At 54.4% G+C, this 22,648-nt stretch overlaps 3 protein-coding genes across 7 annotated transcripts; 1 reads left to right on the plus strand and 2 right to left on the minus strand.

Moving 5' to 3' along the window:
- Positions 1–13: 13 nt before the first annotated feature.
- LOC141947887 (heat shock transcription factor, X-linked-like) lies at positions 14–12,426 on the plus strand. Of its 3 annotated transcripts, none has more exons than XR_012630292.1 (3): positions 14–574; positions 1,520–1,583; positions 2,863–4,538. XR_012630292.1 is itself a non-coding variant. In XM_074879537.1 (3 exons), the coding sequence occupies exons 2-3, from the start codon at positions 10,877–10,879 to the stop codon at positions 12,404–12,406; spliced, it is 864 nt and encodes a 287-aa protein (XP_074735638.1). In that variant the 5' UTR covers positions 14–574; positions 10,637–10,876; the 3' UTR covers positions 12,407–12,426. The 3 variants fall into 3 exon arrangements, 1 of the variants encoding a protein (XP_074735638.1); XR_012630293.1 differs by having other exon boundaries at positions 1,544–1,583; XM_074879537.1 differs by lacking the exons at positions 1,520–1,583; positions 2,863–4,538 and adding exons at positions 10,637–11,221; positions 11,888–12,426.
- A 1,310-nt stretch (positions 12,427–13,736) lies between these two features.
- HYAL1 (hyaluronidase 1) lies at positions 13,737–22,015 on the minus strand. 3 transcript variants are annotated; one of them, XM_074878879.1, is made up of 4 exons: positions 22,010–22,015; positions 14,482–15,416; positions 14,267–14,356; positions 13,737–14,177 (listed from the first exon to the last, which is right to left on the minus strand). In XM_074878879.1, the coding sequence occupies exons 2-4, from the start codon at positions 15,379–15,381 to the stop codon at positions 13,860–13,862; spliced, it is 1,308 nt and encodes a 435-aa protein (XP_074734980.1). In that variant the 5' UTR covers positions 15,382–15,416; positions 22,010–22,015; the 3' UTR covers positions 13,737–13,859. The 3 variants fall into 3 exon arrangements, with proteins under 3 accessions (XP_074734980.1, XP_074734981.1, XP_074734979.1); XM_074878880.1 differs by lacking the exon at positions 22,010–22,015 and adding an exon at positions 15,540–16,514 and having other exon boundaries at positions 14,482–15,412; XM_074878878.1 differs by lacking the exon at positions 22,010–22,015 and having other exon boundaries at positions 14,482–16,514.
- On the minus strand, positions 16,774–19,620 carry HYAL2 (hyaluronidase 2). Its single transcript, XM_074879538.1, has 4 exons — positions 19,578–19,620; positions 18,241–19,183; positions 17,516–17,605; positions 16,774–17,346 (listed from the first exon to the last, which is right to left on the minus strand). Exons 2-4 carry the CDS (start codon positions 19,165–19,167, stop codon positions 16,948–16,950), a joined length of 1,416 nt encoding a protein of 471 aa, XP_074735639.1. The 5' UTR covers positions 19,168–19,183; positions 19,578–19,620; the 3' UTR covers positions 16,774–16,947.
- Positions 22,016–22,648: the final 633 nt, after the last annotated feature.

Consider the following 22,648-nt stretch of genomic DNA (forward strand, 5'->3'; position numbering starts at 1 on the left):
GGGCCCGCAGCGGCAGCTCCGGGATGGGTGCGGGAACGGGCACGGGCACGGACCCCGGCACGGACCCGCGCGGAGCAGGCTCACCTCTGCCCGGCCGCAGCCCCGCTCGCCCGGCCCCGCAGCCCCGCCGCTCGCCCGGCCCCTCCGCGGGGCACCAGCGGCTCCGGGGTGCGGGGGGGCGGCTGTCGGTGCGGGCTCTGCCGCCCTTCCCCCGGTACCGCCGCGGCGAGCGAGCCCCTGGCGCTTTAGGCATTCACTCGCTTTCTACTCGGGCTTTAATGTTGTTCAAAGAGAGCCAAATTTTTCAAAAATATCTCAAATAATTTAACAGAGAGGGAGGTGGAGCGACTGTAGCCATTTTGCAGACCTGGATGTGAATGCCGCCAGCCTGGTAGAAGATAGGAATCAAAACTCTCCAGAGAAAAGGGCGTTTTATCAGCAACAAGCATTTAGCCAAGCTCAGGAGCAGCTGTGCAGCTTCTCCATGGAGTGGACAAGCAGAAGCCACAGTCACCCCAGCACAGACCTAGGGGTGTCCGAGCAGCAGCACACCCCACCAATGTCCCCAGGCAAGGTAAGGAAAGGATCCACCTTTCAGTGAGCCGAGGGGGTCCCAGGTGAAGCCAATCTGGGCAATTGGAGCCTGTAAGTGCACTCAGGGCACAGCCACCCTCTCGCTTTGTGCTGGAGCTTTCCCTGTCATATAGGATCCCTGAGGACAACTTGGCAGCTCAGGCTTGGCGACAACAATCCTCTAGTTCCTTATACTGTCCTTGTGGTGATATTTAAGTGTGTACATTATCACGTTCAAGTAGGGACCTATTATTTTTGTGGCTTGGCTTCATTAGCAGCTTTGTAATTTTATTAGGTTGTCCATTTGAAATGAAGTAAATGGGTGTGCATAGAAGCTTGGAGTCATTATCTCATCATACTGTAAGCATGTCCTGTACTTGGGGTGAGGAGCTGGAGAGGCAGTACTGTGCTCAGAGAGAGAGGTGTTATCTGTTCTTCTGTGTGTTTGGCCTTCAGAGATAGGCAAACAAGTTTTGGGAGGAGGAAACGCCACTGCTAATGAAAGAGGGACCAAACAGAAAATTTGGAAAGCTTAAGGAAGCATCAGTCTAAACCAACTTAATAATAAAAAATCAGAATAATATCCCTTTAAGATGAAAATGGTTGACATAAGCAGCTGAACTAAGATTTTTTTTTTTAGTTTTTGCTTAAAATTCACGTGCATACCTCGGCAGGATGTCTTTTCCTCTACCTACCCATCTTTGTTCTGCTTCCCAGGCTCTTTCCAAATGATGTCAAGTCTAAGTTTGCTGTTTGGGCAGCAGGTTTCAGACTCCCACTGGTAACATAAGCATTGTAACTATGCTGGCTTTGCCTGGGCATCATCTGATGCTTTAAAACTTTAGTTAACAAAGTACAGCTCCTTCAATGTTAATCACTTACAGATATTAAGCCACATGAAAGAAAGGGTTGGGTTTTGGTTGTTTTTTTTTTTTTTTTTAAACAGGGAGTATTGCTTGCTTATCTCCAGATGATGATGCCTCCTGCAATGAGGAAACTCGGCGGCTGAGGTCAGTACGGTGCAAGTGATCGGTATCACTTCCTTGAAGAAGTGTGTGTGGTGACTCAGAGCAAGGGTTGAATTACTTCGGGCTGAGAGACTGAACACCTACCACTCCTCCAGTCCTAAGCTGTAGCAAAAGAGGTTGGTAACTCATGCAGAAATCCCTCTAGCAATCTGATTTTTTTAGGAACTGAGGGTAAGTAGGGGAGAAAAAGGTTTCACTGTTGATGTAATGCCAAGGAACAACCTTCTTTTCTTTTGGGGATCTGTCTAAGATCCAGCTCCTTGTGCATCCCCTAGAGAGCTGAACAGCTTCTTGACGTGCAATAGTGCAAGTGTTTGGCTCTATGGAGATGGAAGCTGTCTGTGCCCACCTTCTGGACAATACATAACCCTTATTAAGTCCCTGTGATTTCATCTGAAGTATTAGTAATTCATTTGCTTTATCTTCTTAAGAAGCTCAAGTGACTTTATGAAACTGTGGCCTTTTCTGCATTAGCAAGCTTTGTTGCCCACTGTTAACAGCATGAAGAAGGGGGATGATATGGCACATGCACACAGCCACCATGTCACCAGTGCTGTTCTGGAGCAGGGCATTTATCACTGGCACAGATGGCATAGCTCAAAACATGATTTAGTTAACTCTGGTTTTGGTATATGACTCCTTCCAGCTTGGAGCAAGGGCCGCTTGCTGGAGTTGTTTGAGAGTTTCTCCATAAGAAATGTCCTGAGATTGTGAGCTCTTGGGATAAGGGAGAGGCCCTCGCTCTCATCTGCTCTCCCCTTGAAACATCTTATAGTCACGGTTTCCGGGCTTAGTGAAACCTTATCCCCGTGTTCTCTTAAAAAAAAAAAAAAAAAAAAAAGTTTAAAAAATGAGTTTTTTGCAGCTGGTGTGAAGCAGCATGAGCAGCAGGTAGTGAGACAGGGCCAGAAATGGAGCTTGGGGGGCTGGGCACTGCAGCTGTTCACCCTCCTGTGCTCAGCCTTAAAAATGAAGGAAACCCGACAAAATCACACAGCTTCAAGGATTCCTTACTGCTTAATGTTGGTCAAAGTGTTCAGAGTGAGCCCCCCTTTCCCCTCAGCCAGTGAGAAGTAAATCAGTAACAGCCAGAAATTTCTACTCTTCTTTTGGCAGAAGAAAAGGTTTAGTTGACCTGATTACCAGTTGCGAAGGCAGCATGGGCTGATAGAGAGAGCCTCGCCGCAGATCAAACGGGGCTCTTGTGTTTTCTTTTGGTGGTTTTTGTCTTCTGCTTAACCATGTTTATCCTCCTCCACAGCTTTTCTTCAAGGTGGGAAGGCAAACGCTAGCCCTCGGCCCCGGCAACACTCCTCCCATCGTCTGCTTGCGATTGGGCTTGTCCCTTCTTGTCTCAGGTGGTTTGGCATTGTGCAGCCGGCTGTGCTCCCAGAAAAGCTGACTGCAGGATACTAAGTTTGCAGAAGACTTAAGTGTTCTTAAAAGCAAAACATTAAATTGCTGATAAAGCAGTACTGGTATTAAAAGCAAGAACTGCTAGAAATCTTGGGTTGCGCTCAAGATCTGTGCAGCCAACCATTGATCAGGTTGTTGAGTTTTTGTCCAAGTTAGGGAAGTGTAGTTAATTAAGTAAATGGAACTAGGAGCAGATTCACAGAAAAAAAAATTCTGATCATTTATTTGCATTTAGGAGGACTCAAGCAAGAGAGAAGAGTTCAAGGTCAGTACTCACAAAGTTTCTGCCTGGGATATTTGGTCCCAGCTTGTGCTCAGACAGACTGAGCAAGCACGGTCATCCATTCAGAAAATCTTTGACTTAGTTCTGTGCCCTTCTCAGAAATAGTTAAATTGGAAACATTTCTACCCTTATGGACCTTGGAAAAGCTTTTGCCCTAAATGTGCTTTTGTGGCTTCCAAGATCTACTTACCCAGCATGTATTTCCACCCCGAGACTGAAGAAAAGGCCACAAAAATACAGCTTGCCTTCAGCTGCTTGGCAAGGGGAAGCATCTGGTTAGGCTTATCAGAACAACTTTGCTGTGACAGGCCTCAACTGCCTGGGGACACTGATGCTATTAACTCTTATTTTCACAGGTTACTTTTCTCCTGCTTTAGTGTGAGCCAATAATTTTCATCTCTGGATGACAATAACTTAAAGATGGGTAAATCAATGAGATTTTTGGTAACTATTTTAGCTAGGTTGTGGTTGAGTTCCTCAGTTTCATTGGAAGCTTTAAGCTGTTGGGTCCTTTGTTAAATTTCTTGGGAACTGGGCTGATGCAGGACTGTATTGCATTCAGTTAAGCCAGGTAACACAACTCTTTTAAAGATACTTTGCAACCTTTACCCAGATAAGTAAGTGTGCAGGAGAAGAATAAAAGGCAGAAACATCAAGTGGTGAACTGACAAGCAAAAGTTAATACAATACAATTATTCATGAAATCAGTCTGTACCTTGTTTTTCCTTTCTCTGAGCTATTTTATCTGTCCAGACTACAAGATCTTAAAAAATTAGGCGGACCCTTGTCCTGAGCATAGGAGCACGTTAAGGTACCCTGAGACTGGAGACTTCATTTATTTGGGAAGCCTTATCTTGGTGAGTGGGAATTGTCATCTCAAGCCTGGTCAGACCCGAAGAGCTTGCCTGGCCTTTCTCAGGCTCTTTGGAATGGGCGAATCTTGTTATGTGCATTGCTGGAGTGTTTGGCTATTTTTGTGCCGCTTGTTTTCTGTGCATGCAGCTGTAGTCAAGTGCTGCTTCTTGATCCCAGACAACTGAGATTTTCCATAACCTTTGACTAAGAAAAATAGTATCTTTCATCACAGCTCCCCTTCACAACAGGCAGCACGTAAGAAGATTATATAAATATTATATTAAGCACATTTTTGGCAAATTCCTTGCATTGCTGTTGTACTTCTTTCCACTAGTGTCTGTGTAGCAGAAGAAATAAATGGCATGCTTGGACTGTGGTAGAAATGAATACTCTGATATATATTCCTTCTATTTCACTTGGGGATTCCTCATCAGTTAACTGCCTTGTTATTTTAACTCTTACATCAATTTATCTAGCAAGAACCCAGACTGAGGCATTCTAAAGATGAGATCCCCTTACTCTGTGTTATTGGAAGGTATTTCTATATAAACCTGCATATGTAGAAATAGTTTCTTCTTGCTTAGAAAACAAAGGTAAGGCTTTCTTTGGTAGCTAACAGAAAACTAGCACTCATATTACGCCTTCTAGCCATAAGTGAATAGGGAAAGCTTTCGTGACTCTTCTGAGCAACACCCTGAAGAGGGTAGTTGCTAGTGGTGATTCTTCTTGGGCTCACCTGGTTTCATATACTGATGGGGAGAATGTAGCTTTACAAATGAATTCATTCAATTTGAATGTAATTACCTGATTCAGCAAAATCTATAAGCAGATTGTCAAAGCAAACTGAACAAGTGTCAGTACATGAAATTAAAAGCATCATAGGTATTTTTCAATGTGAATAAATGCAGCATGGATTATTGACAGAAAACCTGCTCCATCTAACTAATTTTGATAGGGTGGCAGAGATGCTGGGGGAAAGGGGTAGCTTGTTTTAGGGAGGCTTTTCTGTTCTAAGCCAGCGAATATAGAGTCACTTGTGCCCCAAGAGCTGGTTTATGCAGTTAGGTAGAGCAGGCTGGTGTCAGATGACCATATTCAAAGGTCACAACCTCCATTATTTTATAAAAGGAGAATAAGATTAAATACAGACTGCCCGTTTTCCCAGCTGCCTTGAAGACAAGGAAGCAAACACATGCCTCTCTGGCACTGTGTATATTTTGCTGATGCTTTGCATAACACGCACTCCCCAGAGTATGTAGGATATTTGTGCTCAGACATCCACTGTAGTTCTGCATCATGCACCGTGACTGTATATAATATAATCTGGCAAAATTCAGTCTTCCAACAGCACTGCACCTGCTATGCTGGATGCTGCAAGTTATCCATGTCCTCTTACTTTCTTCACAGTTTTGTTGTTACAGTGAGAAAAGCTGGACCTCAAACGTTGAACCCCCTATTATCTCAGCTGATATCTGCTGTGTGCAGGTATCAGTTGGTGTGTATTAAATAAGATAGTAAAGAATATATGCTTTGTGCTGGGGGCAGGTCCAGCCCCGAAGTGGTGGGTATATTTTTCCCCTGCTTCAATTCCAGCTTGGTTTGTTTTTGCTGAAACTAACCCTGAACTCTGCCTAACAGCACAGAGGATTACAGCTATTTATGTCTTAATTGGGAATTATGACCAGTAATCTGTCAAATCAAATTTTTCCTCCTGAAAAGAGTTACAATCAAATGCTGGACAGTTCATACAAAATGTTTTGCTATAATATCCAGTGTTTGCTTTAAGTCTGCAGCAGCAGATTAGAGCAGTGTTTGGAGCACAGTATGGTTTTATGTTTAACATGTCATTGGAGGAGGATTAGTTTGCAAGGTGTTTTACACAGCGCAAGCAAACGGCTTCATTCAAGTCAGTTCACAAGCCCTTATTCTGACCCTCCTTGGGCTGTTGATAACACTCCTGCTGACTTACTAATGCCAACGCAGGACACTGATTAGCCTGTTTTTAAAATTCCAGGGTGGAAAATAACTAGGAGAGGAGTCACTGCCAAATCAGAGCCGCAGAAATGCTGCAAATAGCACGAGTGTTCTGCCTCTGATGGTCCTGACTGCAGTGAAGAACACAAACCACGCGCTTCCCTGACAGAAAATGTGGAAGCTCCTGCAACCCACAAACCAGCACTGCCTATGTAAGACTTGAAACACTGGCAAGAAAGGAGCTGTTCCTGCACCCACATTTTTGTGGTGAAAGTCCTGTTCTGGTGCCCAGCCCCATCGCTGGCAGATTTAAAAAATTATGGAACAAAGTAGGACAAGCTTCCAAGTGCAGAGGCGGTTTTGTTTATATAACCTGAAGCAGGGTCTGCTGTTTGTGCTGAATGTTTAAATACTTGCTGAGAGCCCGCAAACTGTGCTTCAGGGTTTACATTTTTTTTCAAGTAACTTCTGAAATTGCAATCTGTTGAATCAGAGGAATGACGGCTGATATCCCTGCTAGTGCTCTGAAACAAGGTATGTCAAATCCAGGGCAACAGCAGAGTCTGTGGCCCCTGAAGACCATTTCAGATCTTTCTTAGATCCTTTTTTTTAGATCTTTTCAGATCCTTCCTAGAAATACCTGAGCAAGAGAAAAGAAGTGGGTTATTTTCAAACACAAAACCCAAATTCAAAGAGACTGTAAGGAAGAGCCACTTTCATTTTAGGTAACTGGTAGCTAGAAGATCTTGTGTTCAAGTCGATGCTGCTCTGAGTGAGCAAAAGATGACAGGCTGAGCTGGGTTTTGGGTACAGGGTCTTAGATTCAAGCTTCTGGAGATTATTTCTGTAGGGGTTTGTATTTCACTTTTGAAACAGTAATCAGAAGTGAGCTTCAACATTGCATGTGAAAAAGTTGAAAGTTTTATTTAAAGTATTAATCAACAGGAAAGCAATGAAGCCTTGTGCACATCCCCATCTATGCCAATAACATCAAGGGTATTTGTTCTTCAAAGCCAGTGAAACCTCTTGCTCTGGGTAGCGCCTCCTCCAGCCACTCACACATTCAAGTGTCCTTGGAGGCAGTTTTTGCGCTGCCGCCTCCTGGTCTCGTGTTTCTCTGAGATACCTCTCCCTGAGTCCTCTTAGCTGCTGTGGTTGGGTGAGCTGCTCCCCTGTGAACTTTGGATGCAGCAGAGCGGTGCTTAATTGGTAGGTAGGTGGACTTTCTGTAACTGCAGCTAAACAGAGCAGCCAAGGTCTATTCCCAGACTCACACACCCCCCTGATTCAGCGCTAACTCGAGCAGCCGTCTCTGCTGACACTGGTGGAGTCCTGCCTCCCCTCTGACTGATCTGTCTTGTACTGAACTTGTGTTGGATTAAGGTTGGTCTCACACACACCAAGGGAGTTTTGCGGTCGCTTCATGCAGCCTGACATGGGATCAGTCATAGGAATACATTTTTGTTCACTTCTTATCCCCAGGGCTGTGTTAATTTATGTGCAGGTAGCAAGTTCTTGCTAGTCCAGAAACCTCAGCCAAATGCATCTCTCTTCTAACACCACCAAGCTGGCACTGATTATCAGCATCTCCTCCAAAAGCAGAGCACTCAGCACTCCTGTCTTCCTTTAGCTGCAGCACACTTGCTCAAGTATGAAGCAACCTGAGCTCTTAGCGATCGGCACTTGAGTGCCACAAGCCTCCGCTGCAATATAAATGGAATAAAAGGCATTTTAAAAACTCACATGTCATTTACTTAATTTCAAGCTGTACAGTTACTGTGACCTGCTTTTGGGAAGGATTTATTTCTTCCAGAAGAGCTTTGTACTCGAACATCAAGCCCAAAGGCCACAGGAAAAGCTCAGCACCCAGCGGCAAGGGCTGCGGGAGAGAGGGTCTGGAAGAACTTCCTTTCCGTTCTTCTGATTTTGGTTTTCTGACTTCTGTCCAAAGCTTTGGATGGAGTGAAATGCTAGTGATAGCTAGTGGGGTCCTAAAACAAAACAAATGATAGCTAGTGGGGTCCTAAAACAACTCCTGAGGTCTCAAAATACAGTCACCCTCTTGGTCATCTAACCACAGGCATGAGCTGTTAATGCAAAGACAAAATTGGAAACAATATCTTACTGTCTGACTAAACCAACTTTGAACAATGTGGGAAATTTCTCTGTCTTTACTGATTTTGACATTTTCAGTCAGGGAACAAGGCAGACGAGAACTTATTAGCTAATTAACAAGCCTCTAATTTCCAACTTGTATCTGAAAAGCCTGTGGATTGTTTGGGAGGGCTTTCTTGCATCTGTTTTATGCAAGACTTAATCTCCACCTTGCCATTCAGCTAAACTACTTTATGGCCTGGTCATATCGAAGCATTTAAAGGCTTCTCATTATTAGCATCTTCATTCTAGATTGTAAAATAATCTTTCTAATTTCAGAGCAATCAGCAGTTCAATTTTCTCTGTTTGGGCTAGTTAACCGTAGTAAGTACTTATAATAAATTGGGTTTGGAGGTAACGTGGTTTAAACTACCAGACAAAAAATACACAGTTGTCGAAATGAAAAACTAGGCAATGTAAGGACAGTTTTAAGTGACAGACTACCCTTATTTCTTGAAGCAGCACGTGGAAAAAGCCTTGAAATCAATTTTGTGTGAACCCTGTAATACAGCGGACAAGCAAGCTCTGAGCACAGCAGATTTCTCAGTCATCCTGAGCACAGAAAACAGGAGCTGGCGTGACGGCACCATAAGCATACTCCACCCAAGAGACATGGAGCGGCCCGAAATGTGAACCACACAAAGGCCTGGGGCCGCTGTCGGATTGCTGCTGGCACCTCTTGCTTTGGCTCCTCTCCAGCATGCTCCCGCCGAGCCTGGGCTTACTCCAGCGCTGCAGATGGATTTGCAGAGCGCTATACATTTACAAGGCATAGCGTGGTTTTCAGATCTGAAAAAAAACCAACCCAGCAGATGTTCAGTGCTTCGAAGTTGTCTGTTGGCACGATGCGCAGTGTCTTTCTAGTCTCTGTTCCTTGGAGTCTGGAGTAAAACAAGCTATATTACATGAAATCCAGTGTCTTGGGTGTCTTTACATACACTGTAAGAGGCAAGGACTGAGGAGTAGCTACAATAGGATGAATAAAACAAATCCTCTCACACTTTTAAAACTATTATTTGAAGGTGACAAACTGTGTTCATGCCCAAGCTTGCATTATTTCAACAACAAGAAAAAAGAGCTGGTCTAAGTTTCCAGCCTCACTTTTATGTAAGACAAGCCAGAAGCCAGCACCTAGAGGCAGGGTTTCTTGCAGTGCTTATGCAGCTTCTGACAGTGTTAGACCCTTCTGCAAATCCAGAGGAAGCCTCTCTTTCCTGATGCCCATTTCAACGCTTAGTTCAGTTAATGGATTGAGATAACAAATTTCTATGCCCAGCAGAACCCCACACCAACCCCTAACTTGAAGCATATTAAATGACTAAAAGCTCCAGACACACAGCTGTGATACCTTCCAGGCACAAAGAAGACTTGAAATTCATAGTCATTTTCTTTGTGTGAATAACAAGGTGAACTTTGCTTTCAATTCCAGCATTTCATACATGGCAAATATCAGATTCTCTGCAGCTTGGGAGGCGTGCGTTTGAGCAGTCATTAAATCACATTCCACATACAAAAAAATACTAAGATAATATTGTTTCCAACATTTACCAAGCTATCTCTATAAGAATTAGATTAAACAATTCATTCTGGGCCAAAATCCAATTATGACTAATTTTTTTCAGGGGCCACCAGCATGGCAAAGAGCTTGGTAATAACCCAGTACATGTTTCTGAAAGCTGTAATGGGGGAAATCCAAAGGTCTAATCTTGTCTCCATGGGTACCTTCTCAGATCCTTATTCAATGTAATAAAAGAAATGAACACGTCAGCTGTGGTAATTCTGCAGAAATCAATTGCTGGTTAGTGTTGGGGTCTGTATGAGTGCTGGGGATGTTCACAACCCCAAGCTATTCTAGCCAGGACGTTGGTGTTAGTAACTGCTTTTTGAAAGACATTAGTTCCCTGGAGAGACCATCTTGAAAATGGATGTTTGGAAACGTTTTCGTGGTCATAGGGTTTTGTTGCCAAAACTGATACAAGTGTGTCACCTATACAAGCTCTCCTACCTGTTACACCTAATGCTTCTGCCCTGCACTAGCCCACTGAAAAGGCAGGAGCCATGTACCCAAGAGCGAGGAGAAATAGCAAGTCCCTGCCATGCAGTTTCCCTTCCTTCTTTCTTTCTGCTCTTCAGAAAGAGCTGTCATCCTGCTCTGGCTCTGTATTGCAATGCCACTAGAAAAAGCGGAGGATCAGAGGAATCCTCCTCCTTTTCCCCAAGGCTTTCCCTGTGTCTTAGCCTACCTCCTCCTGTGCCTGGCAGAGGCTTTTTCCTACACACTTGCTGCTCTTTGCGTTTAGGTGAACACAAAATACTGGCAGCTTTAAACATCTTGGATGATGTTTCCTTCCAGTGGGCGTTCAGCGACAACAAGGCCCGATGGCTCTGGGAGTGCAAAGCAACAAGTGTTCTTCAGCAGGTTCTCCTCTGGCCACTCTGGAAGCTTCTGCCAGGGCACCATGGCAACCATCACCGTGGTGTCCCACATGCATCACGGCAACGGGTCAGGAGAGCCCACTAGTACCAACAGTCAGCAGGTGGCAGTTGGCCTGGGCTAGCTGACTGGTAGGACAACACCTGGCTGTCCAGGGCGATGGCCAGCGAGGGAAGCTTCGGTCCAGCTGGGACAGAAAAAATGGAAAGAGAATTTTCATCCCTCAGCTTTCCACAGAAGCTTTGGAGAATAGTGGAAAGCGACAAGTTTCAGTCCATTTGGTGGAGCGAGAGCAGAAAATGCGTGGCCATCAATGCGGAGCTCTTCGAAGAGGAGGTGCTGAGCAGGGAAGGACCTCTGTGTGTTTTTGGCACACAGAAGATGAAGAGTTTCCTGCGGCAGCTGAACAACTATGGATTCACCAAAATGCGGCGGGATCGCCAAAGATCTGCCTACCTGCCTGAGTTCCTGGCAGAAGAAGCAGCGGCTTCTGCTCACCACCAGGTACAGCAGTTGCTCTGCACATCAACTAATGCTCACAATAGTCTTGGGGGAGAGACAGACCTACATATCAAATAAGGTCTTGCAATAGAGGAGGTGGGGATGGTAGCACACGGCCTGGTTTTAATTTCCTCCTCAGGTCATTTTCAGGAAGGTTTGAGTTAGTCTTTCTGACTAGTAGGAATGCAGCTAAAATACAGTTTGGTTGTATCCACTGAGTCTGAACCCGTTAAATGGAAAGACAGACTCAGCATAACCTGATTTCTCTCAATGTCTTTGCTACGCGTCTTGCTGTACCAAATCTGAAACCTTCCTGGGGCAGCTGCTGAATGCCGAGGAGATACATCTAAGGACCATAGTATTGCCTGCCTGCTCATATCCACACAGAAGCTGCTGAAAAGTCATGGTATTTGGCTTTCAAAAGCAGTTTTTCTGCTTTTGAAAACTCCTACACTGCTCTGTTCCTTGACAGCAAAAGCCCAGGAGTGGCGATGACTGAACAGAACCATCATGTAACATTTTAGCCTGAGCTTTAGGCGTCAAACACCTCTCAGAGTCCTTTTCAATGCCCATGTTCGTCTTTTGACACTCAGAGTCTTAGTTCTCGTAGCTTGGGGTTTTCCAGCCTTGAGATGGCGTCAACTAACTCTTCACCTTTGTTTTTTTTAGATACTCCACTACTATAACCCCAGCTTTAACAGAGAGCATCCCCACCTGCTGGCACAGTGCAAGAGGATAGTTGGCCGCAAACGGAGAGCCCCGAAGGCACCGGAGGTGGACAAAAGGCACCCGGCCAGCAGCCCAGATGGTCAGTCTGCAGGGGACACGCCAGCATCTCCACCCGTGCTGACCATACCCACCAAGCGACGGGCTGAATCACCTCCCAGCCTCGGCAGTGCCCATCCATCTCCACAGGCAGCTGCTCTCACACCTCCAGAGCCTGCCGGAGCAATAGGCAACGTGGGGTTCACCCTCGGCCAAATCCTGGGTGGCCTCCAGGATGCTGCTGCCACTTCTTCACTGATTGCAGCGCTCATGCTGGGAATAGCCACAGGTCTGGCGGAGCCACTCCAGAGCCAAAGCCCAGCAATCCCCCACTGCCCCACCTGCACCTGCAGCCTGCTGCCATTGTGGCCCAGCCTGGCACATCCTAGAGAGAGCGTGGAGAGCTGGCAGCAGGGCATTTAGTTAGTAGTGTTGATAATAGATAAAGCTTAATAGAGTTAGTAATAAAATGAGCCTAGTAGAGTTGGTAATAAACCTTTGGAACATAAACCTTTTCCAGTTGCCCTGTCCTGTTTGTGCAGCACAGCCCCAGGGAGAGTTCCTATTTCACCACTCACAGACCAAGCAGAAGCAACTGATCTGCCAGCAGCTGAACCATTCCTGATCAGATCCCAACCTCATTGGTTAGCACTAGAGAGTAAAAGCCAGGATGGGTGTTGCATGGTGCATGCACCCGGGATACTCTTCCCCATGACAGCTATGAATGAGAGGTCCTCTCTTCTGCAGAGACATTCTCCCAAGGCCATGCCACGAGATCAGGAACTCAGAAGTCCTGGAATTCTTTAGGTGACACAGCTGGGCCACAGAGCCATGGCTCAGCCTTTACCAGGAAGAGACAGCCCATTACCCAGTGACTGAAAGTACCTCTGGTAACAGCATTTATCAAGGACCAGTTCAGCAAAGAAGATTTAACTGAAGGATCTAAACTAGATGCTGCTTCATGCCATCCTTCCTTTCCACTGAGCAGGAGGTTCATTTTTTGGTGAGAGCTGGCTTGTCACACATGCTGTGAAGGATAGTCCTCGCTTTGCAGTGGTTTACATTAACCAGCATAAGACATAAGGGTGCAAGTTTCCAAGTCCCCAGTCAGTAAACACACAGTGCTACACAGCACACTCCCATCATGGAGAGATTGCCCAAATTATGGCCTAAGATCAGACAACTGAGCATGGGATTCCCCCACCCAAAGTTGAACAGCCAGATGAACGGGCCAACATCCTCGTCTAAGCTGGACCAGGGAAGCAGTGGATCATCTCATGCCTTCTCCCAATTAATTGCTTTGAAATAGCTATTGCTGAGTCAGCAGCTGGGTTACAGAAATTGGTGCTATTTCATATCATTCTAGGGCTGAAGTGGTTTGCATATAGTCATCCAGGAGAAAATCAACGTGGGGTGCTGGTTGCACACTGCAGCCCTCTGTGTCCAGTGAGGGGCTGGGGTGTCCCGCAGTCCCCCAGCTACAGCCGCACAGGCACGTCTTTTCACCCCATCACCTCTGCTCTCTGGCTGCTCGCAATCATTTCCCCTTTTCTCATCCTCTTCCCTCATTACCCCCCTTCCTATGTGCTTCCCCATACATTTTTTTCTTTTTTCTAGCTTCTCTGAGGCATAATACTCCCAGACCTTCTGGCCCAATGCACGGCCCTTAGTAGCATCCTGAGGCACTGCTGGTGCCACAGGGGGACCCTCCCTCCCCAAAACATGCTGTGGTGAAAGACAAGGAGACGCTTGTGGGTGCCTACCAGTTTTATTAGCAGCCCTGCGATTGGGTTCCCAACCCCACAGCGAGGGTACTGGGGCACAGGGCGGTGTCACCCTGCCCACCCCGGTGTCCCCAGCATGGCGGGGGGGAGGGTCACTCAGTGAAGCCCTGGGTGTCACAGTGGGGTCCCTGCCACTTGTCGTAGCACTGACATCTGAACTCCTTGGCCAGCCGGGTGACATCGTCACTGGACTCCAGGCTCTGGGCCACCAGCCAGGGCTTGCCAGCTTGCAGGTCGATGGCGAAGCGGAAGGGGTCGAGGTGGAGGAAGCCCTGCTTGTTCTCCTGGCGCACGCAGCGGCCCCGGCCAGAGCACAGGCTCTGGCTGCACAGATCGGCGCTGGCTGTCACGTTGACGATGTAGTGGCCCAGGGGCCCCTCCACGTAGTCCTTCAGCCTCAGGCACATCTCCTGCAATGGCATGCGGTGTCACAGCCCTGCGCAGCCGTGGAACGGGGCATCCCCGTGGGCAGTGGCATGGTGCCACCAGCTGCACTCACCTTGGAAGTGCTGTAGTTGAGGCTGCCCCAGAGGATGATGCCGGCAGCGCCCTGAGCCGCGCTCTCTCCGATAGTGTTCATCAGGTCCTCCTGCACCCAAGGGGAGAGAAGTCAACGGTGCCCAAAGCCCTCGCAATGCCCCAGCAGAGCTGAAGACTCCCCAGTGCCAACCCATCAGCCCGACAAGTGCCCACCGTCCCCCACATCCCCATCACCTGGGAGAGGAAGTCAACGGTGCAGTCAAAGGCAATCTGGGAGTAGGGCAGGACGGGGATGCCGCTGCTGAGGACGCCACGCTGGACAGCAAAAGCCTCAGCCACACGGTGTCGGACATAGGCGAGTGCCTTTTTGGTGCCGTTGAAGGAGGGAGGCAGGTAGATGCTGGGATAGAGCGCCCGGCTGCTCTCCCAGAGCCACCCCAGCTCCTTGTTCCTCTGCTGCTCCACCGCCGGGCACGTCCCGGTGTAGGGCAGGCTGTTAAAGTTGTTGTTGTAGCAGTTGGGGAAGCCATAGAAACCCCAGTAGCCGTCAGGACGGAGGGTCTCGCCCAGCTGCAGGGTCTGCTGCATGAAGTTGCGGGCGCTCTGCTCAAACTGCTGCTTGGCCGTCTGGTTCACCCGCTCGGGGGGCCACTGTGGGTGCTGCTGCCGCACCAGCTCCTCCGACTTCTGCCGGTAGATGTCCATGGAGGCCCAGTTGCGGATCCACAGCGGGCGCCACTTCTCCCAGTCAATGACAGCCAGCCCGCCATAGGCAGGGCTGGGCAGGGTGACCTTGATGTCCCGGGTGGCCTGCTGGAGGTGGGCCTGCAGGCTGGCATTTTGGGGGAGCCCCCCGTTCACTGGCACCCCCTCAGATGTGTAGTAGGGGAGGAGCCCCAGCTTCTCGCTGTAGAAGAGCGTGATGTCCTGCCCAATAAAGGACTGCTGGTTGTTGGCCAACACATCGAAGATCTCCAGGTTGAGGGTGACATTGTACTTCTTGGCGCAGCGCTCGGTGGGGATGTTCCAGACGGTGATGAAGGGGCGGTTGATGAGGACGGGGCCGGGCCCCCCAGCACTGGCCAGGCCAGGCAGGAGCAGCAGGAGGATCCAGCAGGACCACCCTGATGCCATGGTGCTGGCGGGTGCAGAATAGGTCCCAGAGCTGCCTGGGGGGAGCCAAGACAGACTGAGACCTGGGCAGACCTCGACGCTTTTATCCCCAGCCCAAGCTGGGGTCAGCATTAATCCACACCCCCCGTCCCCGAGCGGTGCCAGTCACCCAGGGTCACCTCTCCCAGCTCCTCACGGGAAGTCCCCAAAGTTATCAGTAGCCGAAGCCCAGCACAGCAGCCCCGAAGGGGGGACGGCAGAGTGCCAGCCCCAGTCAACGACTGGCAGTGGCGGGCCTGGCTGGGGAGGAATGAACAGAGTCAACACCCGGTGACGGGCCGGCGATGAGCTGGGCTGGAAAGACAAACACACACGGACAGGGTGGGGGGGCAAGGTCACGGTGACGGACGTGGGCTGTGCCGGGCGGGCACAGCTGGGGAAGTGCGGAGCATTAAATGGCAGGAGGAGGGCACTGCTGGGGGGGAAGCTCACAGCGTCGGGCAGGACACAGCCCAGGACCGGTGGTGGCACCGGAGGGCACCGCCGGGGGACACTCAGCGTGGGGACGGGAGCCACGGGACGGCAGCGCCTGGGGCCACGCACAGCAGCCGAGGGGTGCGGGCAGGGAGGCGGCGCTGCCACGCAGGGGCCGTGCCGTGCCCACGGGCACCCCACGGACGGGGCAGCGCCGCACCGGGAGCGGCCGCAAGGGCCCGGGCAAAGGCAGCGCAGGGCTGCGCCGGGGACACTGTGGCACGGGGACAGGAGCCACGCGGGGGCACCGCTCGTGGACACTCGTGGCACAGGACAGCGGCGCTGAGGGACAGCGGCGGCACGGGGGTGCCCCGGCCCCCGCAGGGCTGTACCCACCCCCGGCGTGGCGCGCGGGACGCCGTCCCCACGCCGTTATCCCGGTGCCGGGGGGGCTCCAGGCCCGCAGCCCGGATCCTGCCGTGCCCACGGCCCGCGGGGCGGGTCTCGGCCGGGGGCGGGGCCACGCCGGGGAATCCGCGGGCAGCCCGGGGCGGGGCCAAAGGCAGGGGCGGGGCCGCCGCCGCCTCCACGTGGGTGGCCCGGCCGTGACCGCATCCCGCGGCTCCCACTCGGCGCGGCAGCGGCACCCCGGGGGAAGCGTCAACCCCCGCAGCCCCCCGGTGCTCCCACCCCAGCGAGGCTACGCCGGGGAGCAGGCGAACCCCTGTGCCCCCCCGCCCCAAATCAGCCCACACCCCGCTCACACTCCACCCAGCTTTATTCGAGGTAAAGCACTTTGGTGTGGGGCAGCGCACAGGGGCTCAGCACCACACAGCACCCGCTCCCTGCCCCCATGCCCCCTTGCCCCCATCCCTCTCCTTACAACAGGAGAGGCCCCCTCACCCACACCCCACCCTCCCTCCCTCCCCATGGGGGGCACCTGCCCCACAGCAGGGAGGGCAGATGTGGGGCAACCACACAGCTCTCCCCCCACACTGAGGGGCAGCCCCCCCATAACAAGCTGCCTCACAGGCAGGCTAGGGATATCTTAAATAGGTCCCCTGCACCACCACAGAAAGGGGGTGCTGGGGGGGCCAGCTCAGTCCAGGGTCATTAGCCCCAGCTTGCAAGCAGCAACAGCAGCCCAAGTCCCAGCGGTGCCAGGGGGTCAGGGGCATGACTGCGGGGGCCAGCGGGCACGTGGCAGCTGCTGCCCTGCCAGCCCTGATAGCAGTGGCAGCGGAAGTGGGTCCGTAGGAAGAGGGTGTCAGCAGAGGACAGCTGGCCCTCAGCCCAGAAGAGGGGGCGCTGGGGGTGGTCCCCATCCCGGTGCCGCAGCTGGAAGCTGGTGGAGTTGAGGTGGAGGAAGACGTCGGCGTTGCTGTCCTGGCGCAGGCAGCGGCCCCGGCCCTGGCACAACACCGTGCTGCAGAGCTGCGCTGCTGTTGTGACGTTCACGATGTAGCGGCCCAGGTCCCCCTCCAGGTAGTTCTTGAGGATCTGGCACGAATCCTGGGGGAAGGGAGCATCAGGGGCATGTTTGATGTGCCCCAGGGAGAGAAGCACCCCAGATGGAGAGGACACCCCAGCCTCAAGATACTGGTCCTCCTCTGGGAGCAGGTGACACCACCCCCCACCCCCATCATCTGCCTCCCCAGGGGCACGCTGACCCCAAACCTACCCGGTTTTTGGTGTAGTCTGCATCACCCCAGAAAATGGCCCCGGCTGCACCCAGCGCCGCACTCTCTCCGATGGTGGAGATCAGGTCCGGCTGCGGGGACAGAGCCTGGTTACTGCCCACAGACCCCACACTGCACCCACACCCCCCGGCACAGTGCACTCCAAAGAGCTCACTGTGGGGTCAGGGAGGCAAGACCCATCCCTGCTCCAGGCCACAGGGAGAGGGGACTGTCCCAGCTCCTTGGGGACAAAGCTCCCCACCACCACCCTCCTCCTCAGGTGCTAAGCCAGCACAGCACAGGGGCTGTGGGCTCACATATCCCAGGGTCTTGGCTGCCAGGACCCAAGTGGTACCTCCCAGGCTCTTTCCTGGTGGTGACCCTGCTGCCAGACACCTTGCCCGTAAGGGGGGCAGTTTGTGGAACCCCATCACCCACCCACAGTGGGGCTGAGCTGGGGGTCCCCACACTGTGAGCCCCACTTGGAGGGAGGCAGGCAGGCAGGCTGGGAACCCCTCCTGCTCTCTGGGCCCAGCACCATACCAAAGGGTGCTGCTCCCTACCCCACCCAGTGACAGCCAAACCATGGGGTGCCAGCAGCACAGTGAGGGTGGACACCAGCCTCCAGAGCCACCCTGCTCCAGCGGAGCACAATGGGACATGGGCAGACCCCAGAGCCCAGGCACCTGGTGCTTGGGACAAGGACATCCCAGTGGCACAGCCCTACCTGGCTGAGCACGTCCAGCTTGCGGATGTATGTGGGCCGGGTGTAGACAAAGACAGGCAGGGAATAGCCATCGTGGTGCTGCTGCGAGATGCGCATGGCCTCCATCACCCGCGCCCGCACGAACTTGCGGCTGTTGGGGGTGGAAGCCAGGAGGACGTCGAGGTAGATGGAGGGGTAGAGGGCCATGCTCTCCCTCCAGAGCCACGCCAGCTGGTCGTTGCGTGTCTTCTCCACATCCGGGCACTGCCCCGTGTAGCTCTCCTTGTTCTTGCTGTAGTCATGGTTGTAGCAGTCGGGGAAGAGGTAGAACCCCCAGAGCTGCTTGGGTCGGAAGCTCTTGGCCATGCGCAGGGTGCTCACCATGAACTGCCGGGCGGCCGACTCAAACTCGAACACGGCCTGCTTGTTCACCTCCTCGGGGGACCAGGTGGGCTGCCGCTGGTACACCAGCTGCTGTGACACCTCCCGGTAGATGTCCTTGGGCTTCCAGTTGCGAGCCCAGATGGGCCGCCACTCCTCCCAGTCGATGACGGCCAGCCCCTCCTTGGCGGGCGAGCGGATGTACTTGCTGATGCCCTCCTGGAGGCGGGCGAGGTGCTCGGACAGGCTGCTGTTTTGGGGAACACCACCATTGATGGCCACACGCTGGCTGGTGTAGTAGGGGTAGAGCCCCAGGCGCTCCTTGTAGAAGATGGTGAGGTTCTGCCCCACGAAGCCCTCGTTGGGGGAGGCGTGCAGATCAAAGAGGCTGAAGTCGAGGGACACACGGAAGCGGGGCTTGCAGTCCTGGGTGGGCACGTTCCAGGCCACCAGGAAAGGCCGGCGGGTGAGCAGGGGGGCAGCCGACGGCTTCTCGGGGGGCTGCCGGGCCAGGGCCAGCAGGGCCAGCCAGGGCACAGCCACCGCCGCCGCGCAGCCCCCGCGCATCCTGCCCGACGGGGGCCTGGGGGCAGCGCGGAGAGGTGGGGGTCAGGAGCGGGGTGCGAGCAGGGGGCGGCTCTGCCCACCCCCCCCCACAAGGCAGACCCTGCTCCAAGCCCCCTCCCCACACCCCCCCGCCCGGCGCAGAGGGATCCCGGCGGGGTGCGAGCAGAGCCCCCGGGGGGGCTGGTTCCCGGGAATCCCAGTCCCAAGCGGTTCCGCCCGCTCCCGGTCGCGGTTCCCCCCCGCCGCTCCCTCTTGCTCCCGGTCTCGCTCCCGCTCCCCGCCGCTCCCCCGGGTGCCGGCGCGGCGCCGCCTTTGTCCGAGACCGGCACACAAAGCGCCGGGGCGCGGCCCCCCGCGGCCCCGCTCCCCGCCCGTCCCGCTCCGCTCTCGCTCCCCCGCCCGGCTCTCACAGCGGCTCACGCCATCCCCCGCCACGGGCTCCCGCCGGCGCCGCCTCCCCCCCGCCGCCCGCTTTAAACCTCCCCGGCGCGCACCACCCGCGGGGGCGCCGCCTCCCCGCCCCGACCGGCCCCGCCCCGGCCGCGGCGCGCCGGGGTGGCGGCGCGGACCATCGCGGGGCCGCGGGGGCGCGGACCGGCGGCGGACCCCCTCGCGCACACACCCCTCCGTGGGGCCCCGGCAGCGGGCGAGGCGCGACCCCCCCTCCCGTCCCGCCGCGCTTGGTACGGCCCGGGAGGCCCCGCCCCCCCGCGCGGCGGAAGGGGGCGGGGCAGGGCAGCGGGGGTGCCGGCAGGGGGCGCCGCGGGGCGCGGGGGGGGGGGGCGCGAGGAGCTGCGGCTCTCGGCGGGGGCGGGGGGGCGTCCCCAAAACGGTAGTGACCCCGGGGCGGTGGTGACCCCAAAATGGTGGTGTCCCCAGGATCAGGGTCACTCCAAAATGGTGGTGACCCCAGAACTGTGGTGACCCCTGAGCGGTGGCAACCCCAGAATGGTGGTGTCCCTGGGGCAGCGGTGTCCCCAGCATGGCAGTGACCCCGGCACAGCGGTGTCCCCAGCACAGCGGTGTCCCCAGCATGGCAGTGACCCCGGCACAGTGGTGTCCCCGGCACAGCGGTGTCCCCAGCACAGCGGTGTCCCCAGCATGGCAGTGACCCCGGCACAGCAGTGTCCCCAGCACAGCAGTGACCCCAGCACAGCAGTGTCCCCAGCACGGCAGTGACCCCAGCACAGCAGTGACCCCAGCACAGCGCTGTCCCCAGCACAGCGCTGTCCCCAGGGTGGTGCTGGCCCGGGCAGGACGTCCTGTGCGGGGCCGGGGCAGTCGGTGGTGCTGACTCAGCCGCACCCCCGCGGGTTTCCTGCCCGGGGGACACACAGGGAGGGCCATGGAGGCAGCGGGGCTGGGGGGGCTTCCTTCCCGGGGCGCCACCGAGGCTCCGGAGGGTCCCCCTGTGTGGGCAGAGGGACAGGCAGGGCCCAGGGACCAGCTATGTGGCAGTGCCCGTGTCCTGCCTGTCCCCTGCCTGCTCTGGCCAGGGCTGGCCCCGGCAGGCTGGGGGCCATTGGGGTGCCCCCGCAGAGGAAGCGCCGGGGCCAGAGCGCAAGGGTGTGCCGGGGCCGGCGGGGGAAGGAAGCGGGGCTGAATCTGCGGAAGCGCTCCCCAGCCGCCCGCCAGCTCCCCGGGGAGCGGGAGGGAGTGCCGAGCCCGGCATTGTTCGGTGCCGGCGGTGCCAAGCCCAGGGCCGCGGGCACCCACAGATGGCTCCAGTTAGCAGGACCCGCTTGGGTGTCAGCTTTCATGGCAAAGCTCCCACCCAGAGGGTGACGGTACCGCTGGGGACGGGCACAGCGTCCGGGCTGGCTGCTCCAAATCCAGGCTGCACCCCATGGCTCGGCCTGGCCCGCGGGCAACACCAGCCGGGAGAGGGGCAGGGAAGGCGGCCACTGGCTGGGCGTTGCCTGCCAAAGCCCTCGGGAGAGATTGTGGGGAGCCAAGAAATCCCAGTGCTGGCGGGTGCTGCCCTTCCCCTGCGGGCAGTAAACAGGCTCCCTTCGCCGGCAGCAGAAATGCCTAAAATTTTCCATCCCCCGCGGCCTCGTGCGCCGAAGGTGACCAGCCCGCTGGCAGCGGGGTGGCCAGAGGGGTCACTGCTTTCCGCTGCCGGGAGGGCTGGAAGTCCTCAATGCAACGCAGCTTCTCGCTGCCATCCCCTCAGCAGGGCTCGGCATCACCTGCCTCGGTTTCCCTTCTCCCTTCCCAGAGGGAAGGCCCTGGATTTTGGGAGGGGGCAGCTGGACGGATCCAGCCTCCCCTCCCATCTCACCCTGCTGAGCATGAGATGATTATATGCCGTTCCCAGCAGGTCACGAGAGCAGAGAGGGGCGCGGGGCGGTGGAGGTGGGCAGTGTCCAGGGTGAGCCGAGCAGGCGAGCTGCCCCCCGTGGGCAGCCGGGTGGCTGAAAATCCCTCAGAGATGCTGGATAATGGGGCGTTAGTCACAGCCACTTGTGCCAGACAGGTCGGGACAAGGTGCAAGAGGAACTTGGCTCGGGGACAGAGCAGCCGTGGGGCAGGAGGGGAGATCAGCACCCACCTCCGCCCCAGGCCAGGGGCTGCAGGCACGGCCCTGCCCCGCAGGCAGCAGGAGGGGGACTGAGGTGGCCCCAGCAAACACGGAGATGCTCACGGGGCCGGTGAGCCACAGCCACCACCTTGTTTAATCTCGCCGAGCCATAACACCCTGCGCAGCCACCCAGTCCCCCTCAAGGCCATCACGATCCATCCCTCCTGAGGTTGGGGCCCCTATGGATCAACAGGCAAAAGTCCCAGAGCCTCGTCCCCCACAAGCTGGAGCGTTGGCAGGACACGCCGCATCACTCACTCTCATTACAGCTTTCGTCAGTGGCTCATTTCCGAGCCGGCTTGCGCGAAGGAAATGATGAGAGGTGGTGGAGGCTGCAGGAAAACATTTGCAGGGCTGCCGGGGGCAGGACGTGGGGCACAAAGTGAGATCACGCTCACCCCACGGACAGTCAGCACCCCTCAGGGACGGGCGGCATCCCGGCACAGGGTCACGCCGGGTCCGAGAAAGTCATTGGACCCTGGTGATTAATGAGGCACTGATTTGTCAGGGCAGGAGATGAAGGAGCGGACAGGCGGATCCTCCCCCCCACGGGGCGCAGGCGGACAGACGGGAAGAGGTTGGCTTGAGGCTGGGCTGCCCACAGACGCCCAGGTCCCTTGCTGCCTCCCAGGTCCCTCCGGACCTCCCTCCCCACATGGGAGGGGAGAGGGGCCTGAGCTCCAACCCTGTTGGGCTGAACAAGAAAATTACATGTATTTGTATAAACACATTTTAGTTATATATTTAAAGGATGTCACAGCAGCTATGAGGAAAGTCAGCCCGACAAAGCCACCATCTCCTGCCAGCACCATGTGCCAAACTGGAGCACCTGGAAATGGCCGTGACTCACAGTTCCTTCACCACCTGTTCAGCCACGCGTGCACAAACACCCCCCGT

The sequence above is a fragment of the Strix uralensis genome, chromosome 10, assembly GCF_047716275.1.
Source record: "Strix uralensis isolate ZFMK-TIS-50842 chromosome 10, bStrUra1, whole genome shotgun sequence".
In the NCBI taxonomy this organism is placed as follows: Eukaryota; Metazoa; Chordata; class Aves; order Strigiformes; family Strigidae; genus Strix; species Strix uralensis.

Coding starts and splice junctions, on each gene's coding strand:
- LOC141947887 (XM_074879537.1), top strand. CDS start 10,877: ATGGCCAGCGAGGGAAGCTTCGGTCCAGCTGGGACAGAAAAAATGGAA. Junction 11,222..11,887: donor CGGCTTCTGCTCACCACCAG/GTACAGCAGTTG, acceptor TGTTTTTTTTAG/ATACTCCACTACTATAACCC.
- HYAL1 (XM_074878878.1), bottom strand. CDS start 15,492: ATGCTGACCCCAGCTTGGGCTGGGGATAAAAGCGTCGAGGTCTGCCCA. Junction 14,357..14,481: donor CCGTTGACTTCCTCTCCCAG/GTGATGGGGATG, acceptor CCTTGGGTGCAG/GAGGACCTGATGAACACTAT. Junction 14,178..14,266: donor TCAACTACAGCACTTCCAAG/GTGAGTGCAGCT, acceptor ATGCCATTGCAG/GAGATGTGCCTGAGGCTGAA.
- HYAL2 (XM_074879538.1), bottom strand. CDS start 19,167: ATGCGCGGGGGCTGCGCGGCGGCGGTGGCTGTGCCCTGGCTGGCCCTG. Junction 17,606..18,240: donor AGCTGGACGTGCTCAGCCAG/GTAGGGCTGTGC, acceptor CTGTCCCCGCAG/CCGGACCTGATCTCCACCAT. Junction 17,347..17,515: donor CAGACTACACCAAAAACCGG/GTAGGTTTGGGG, acceptor CCCTTCCCCCAG/GATTCGTGCCAGATCCTCAA.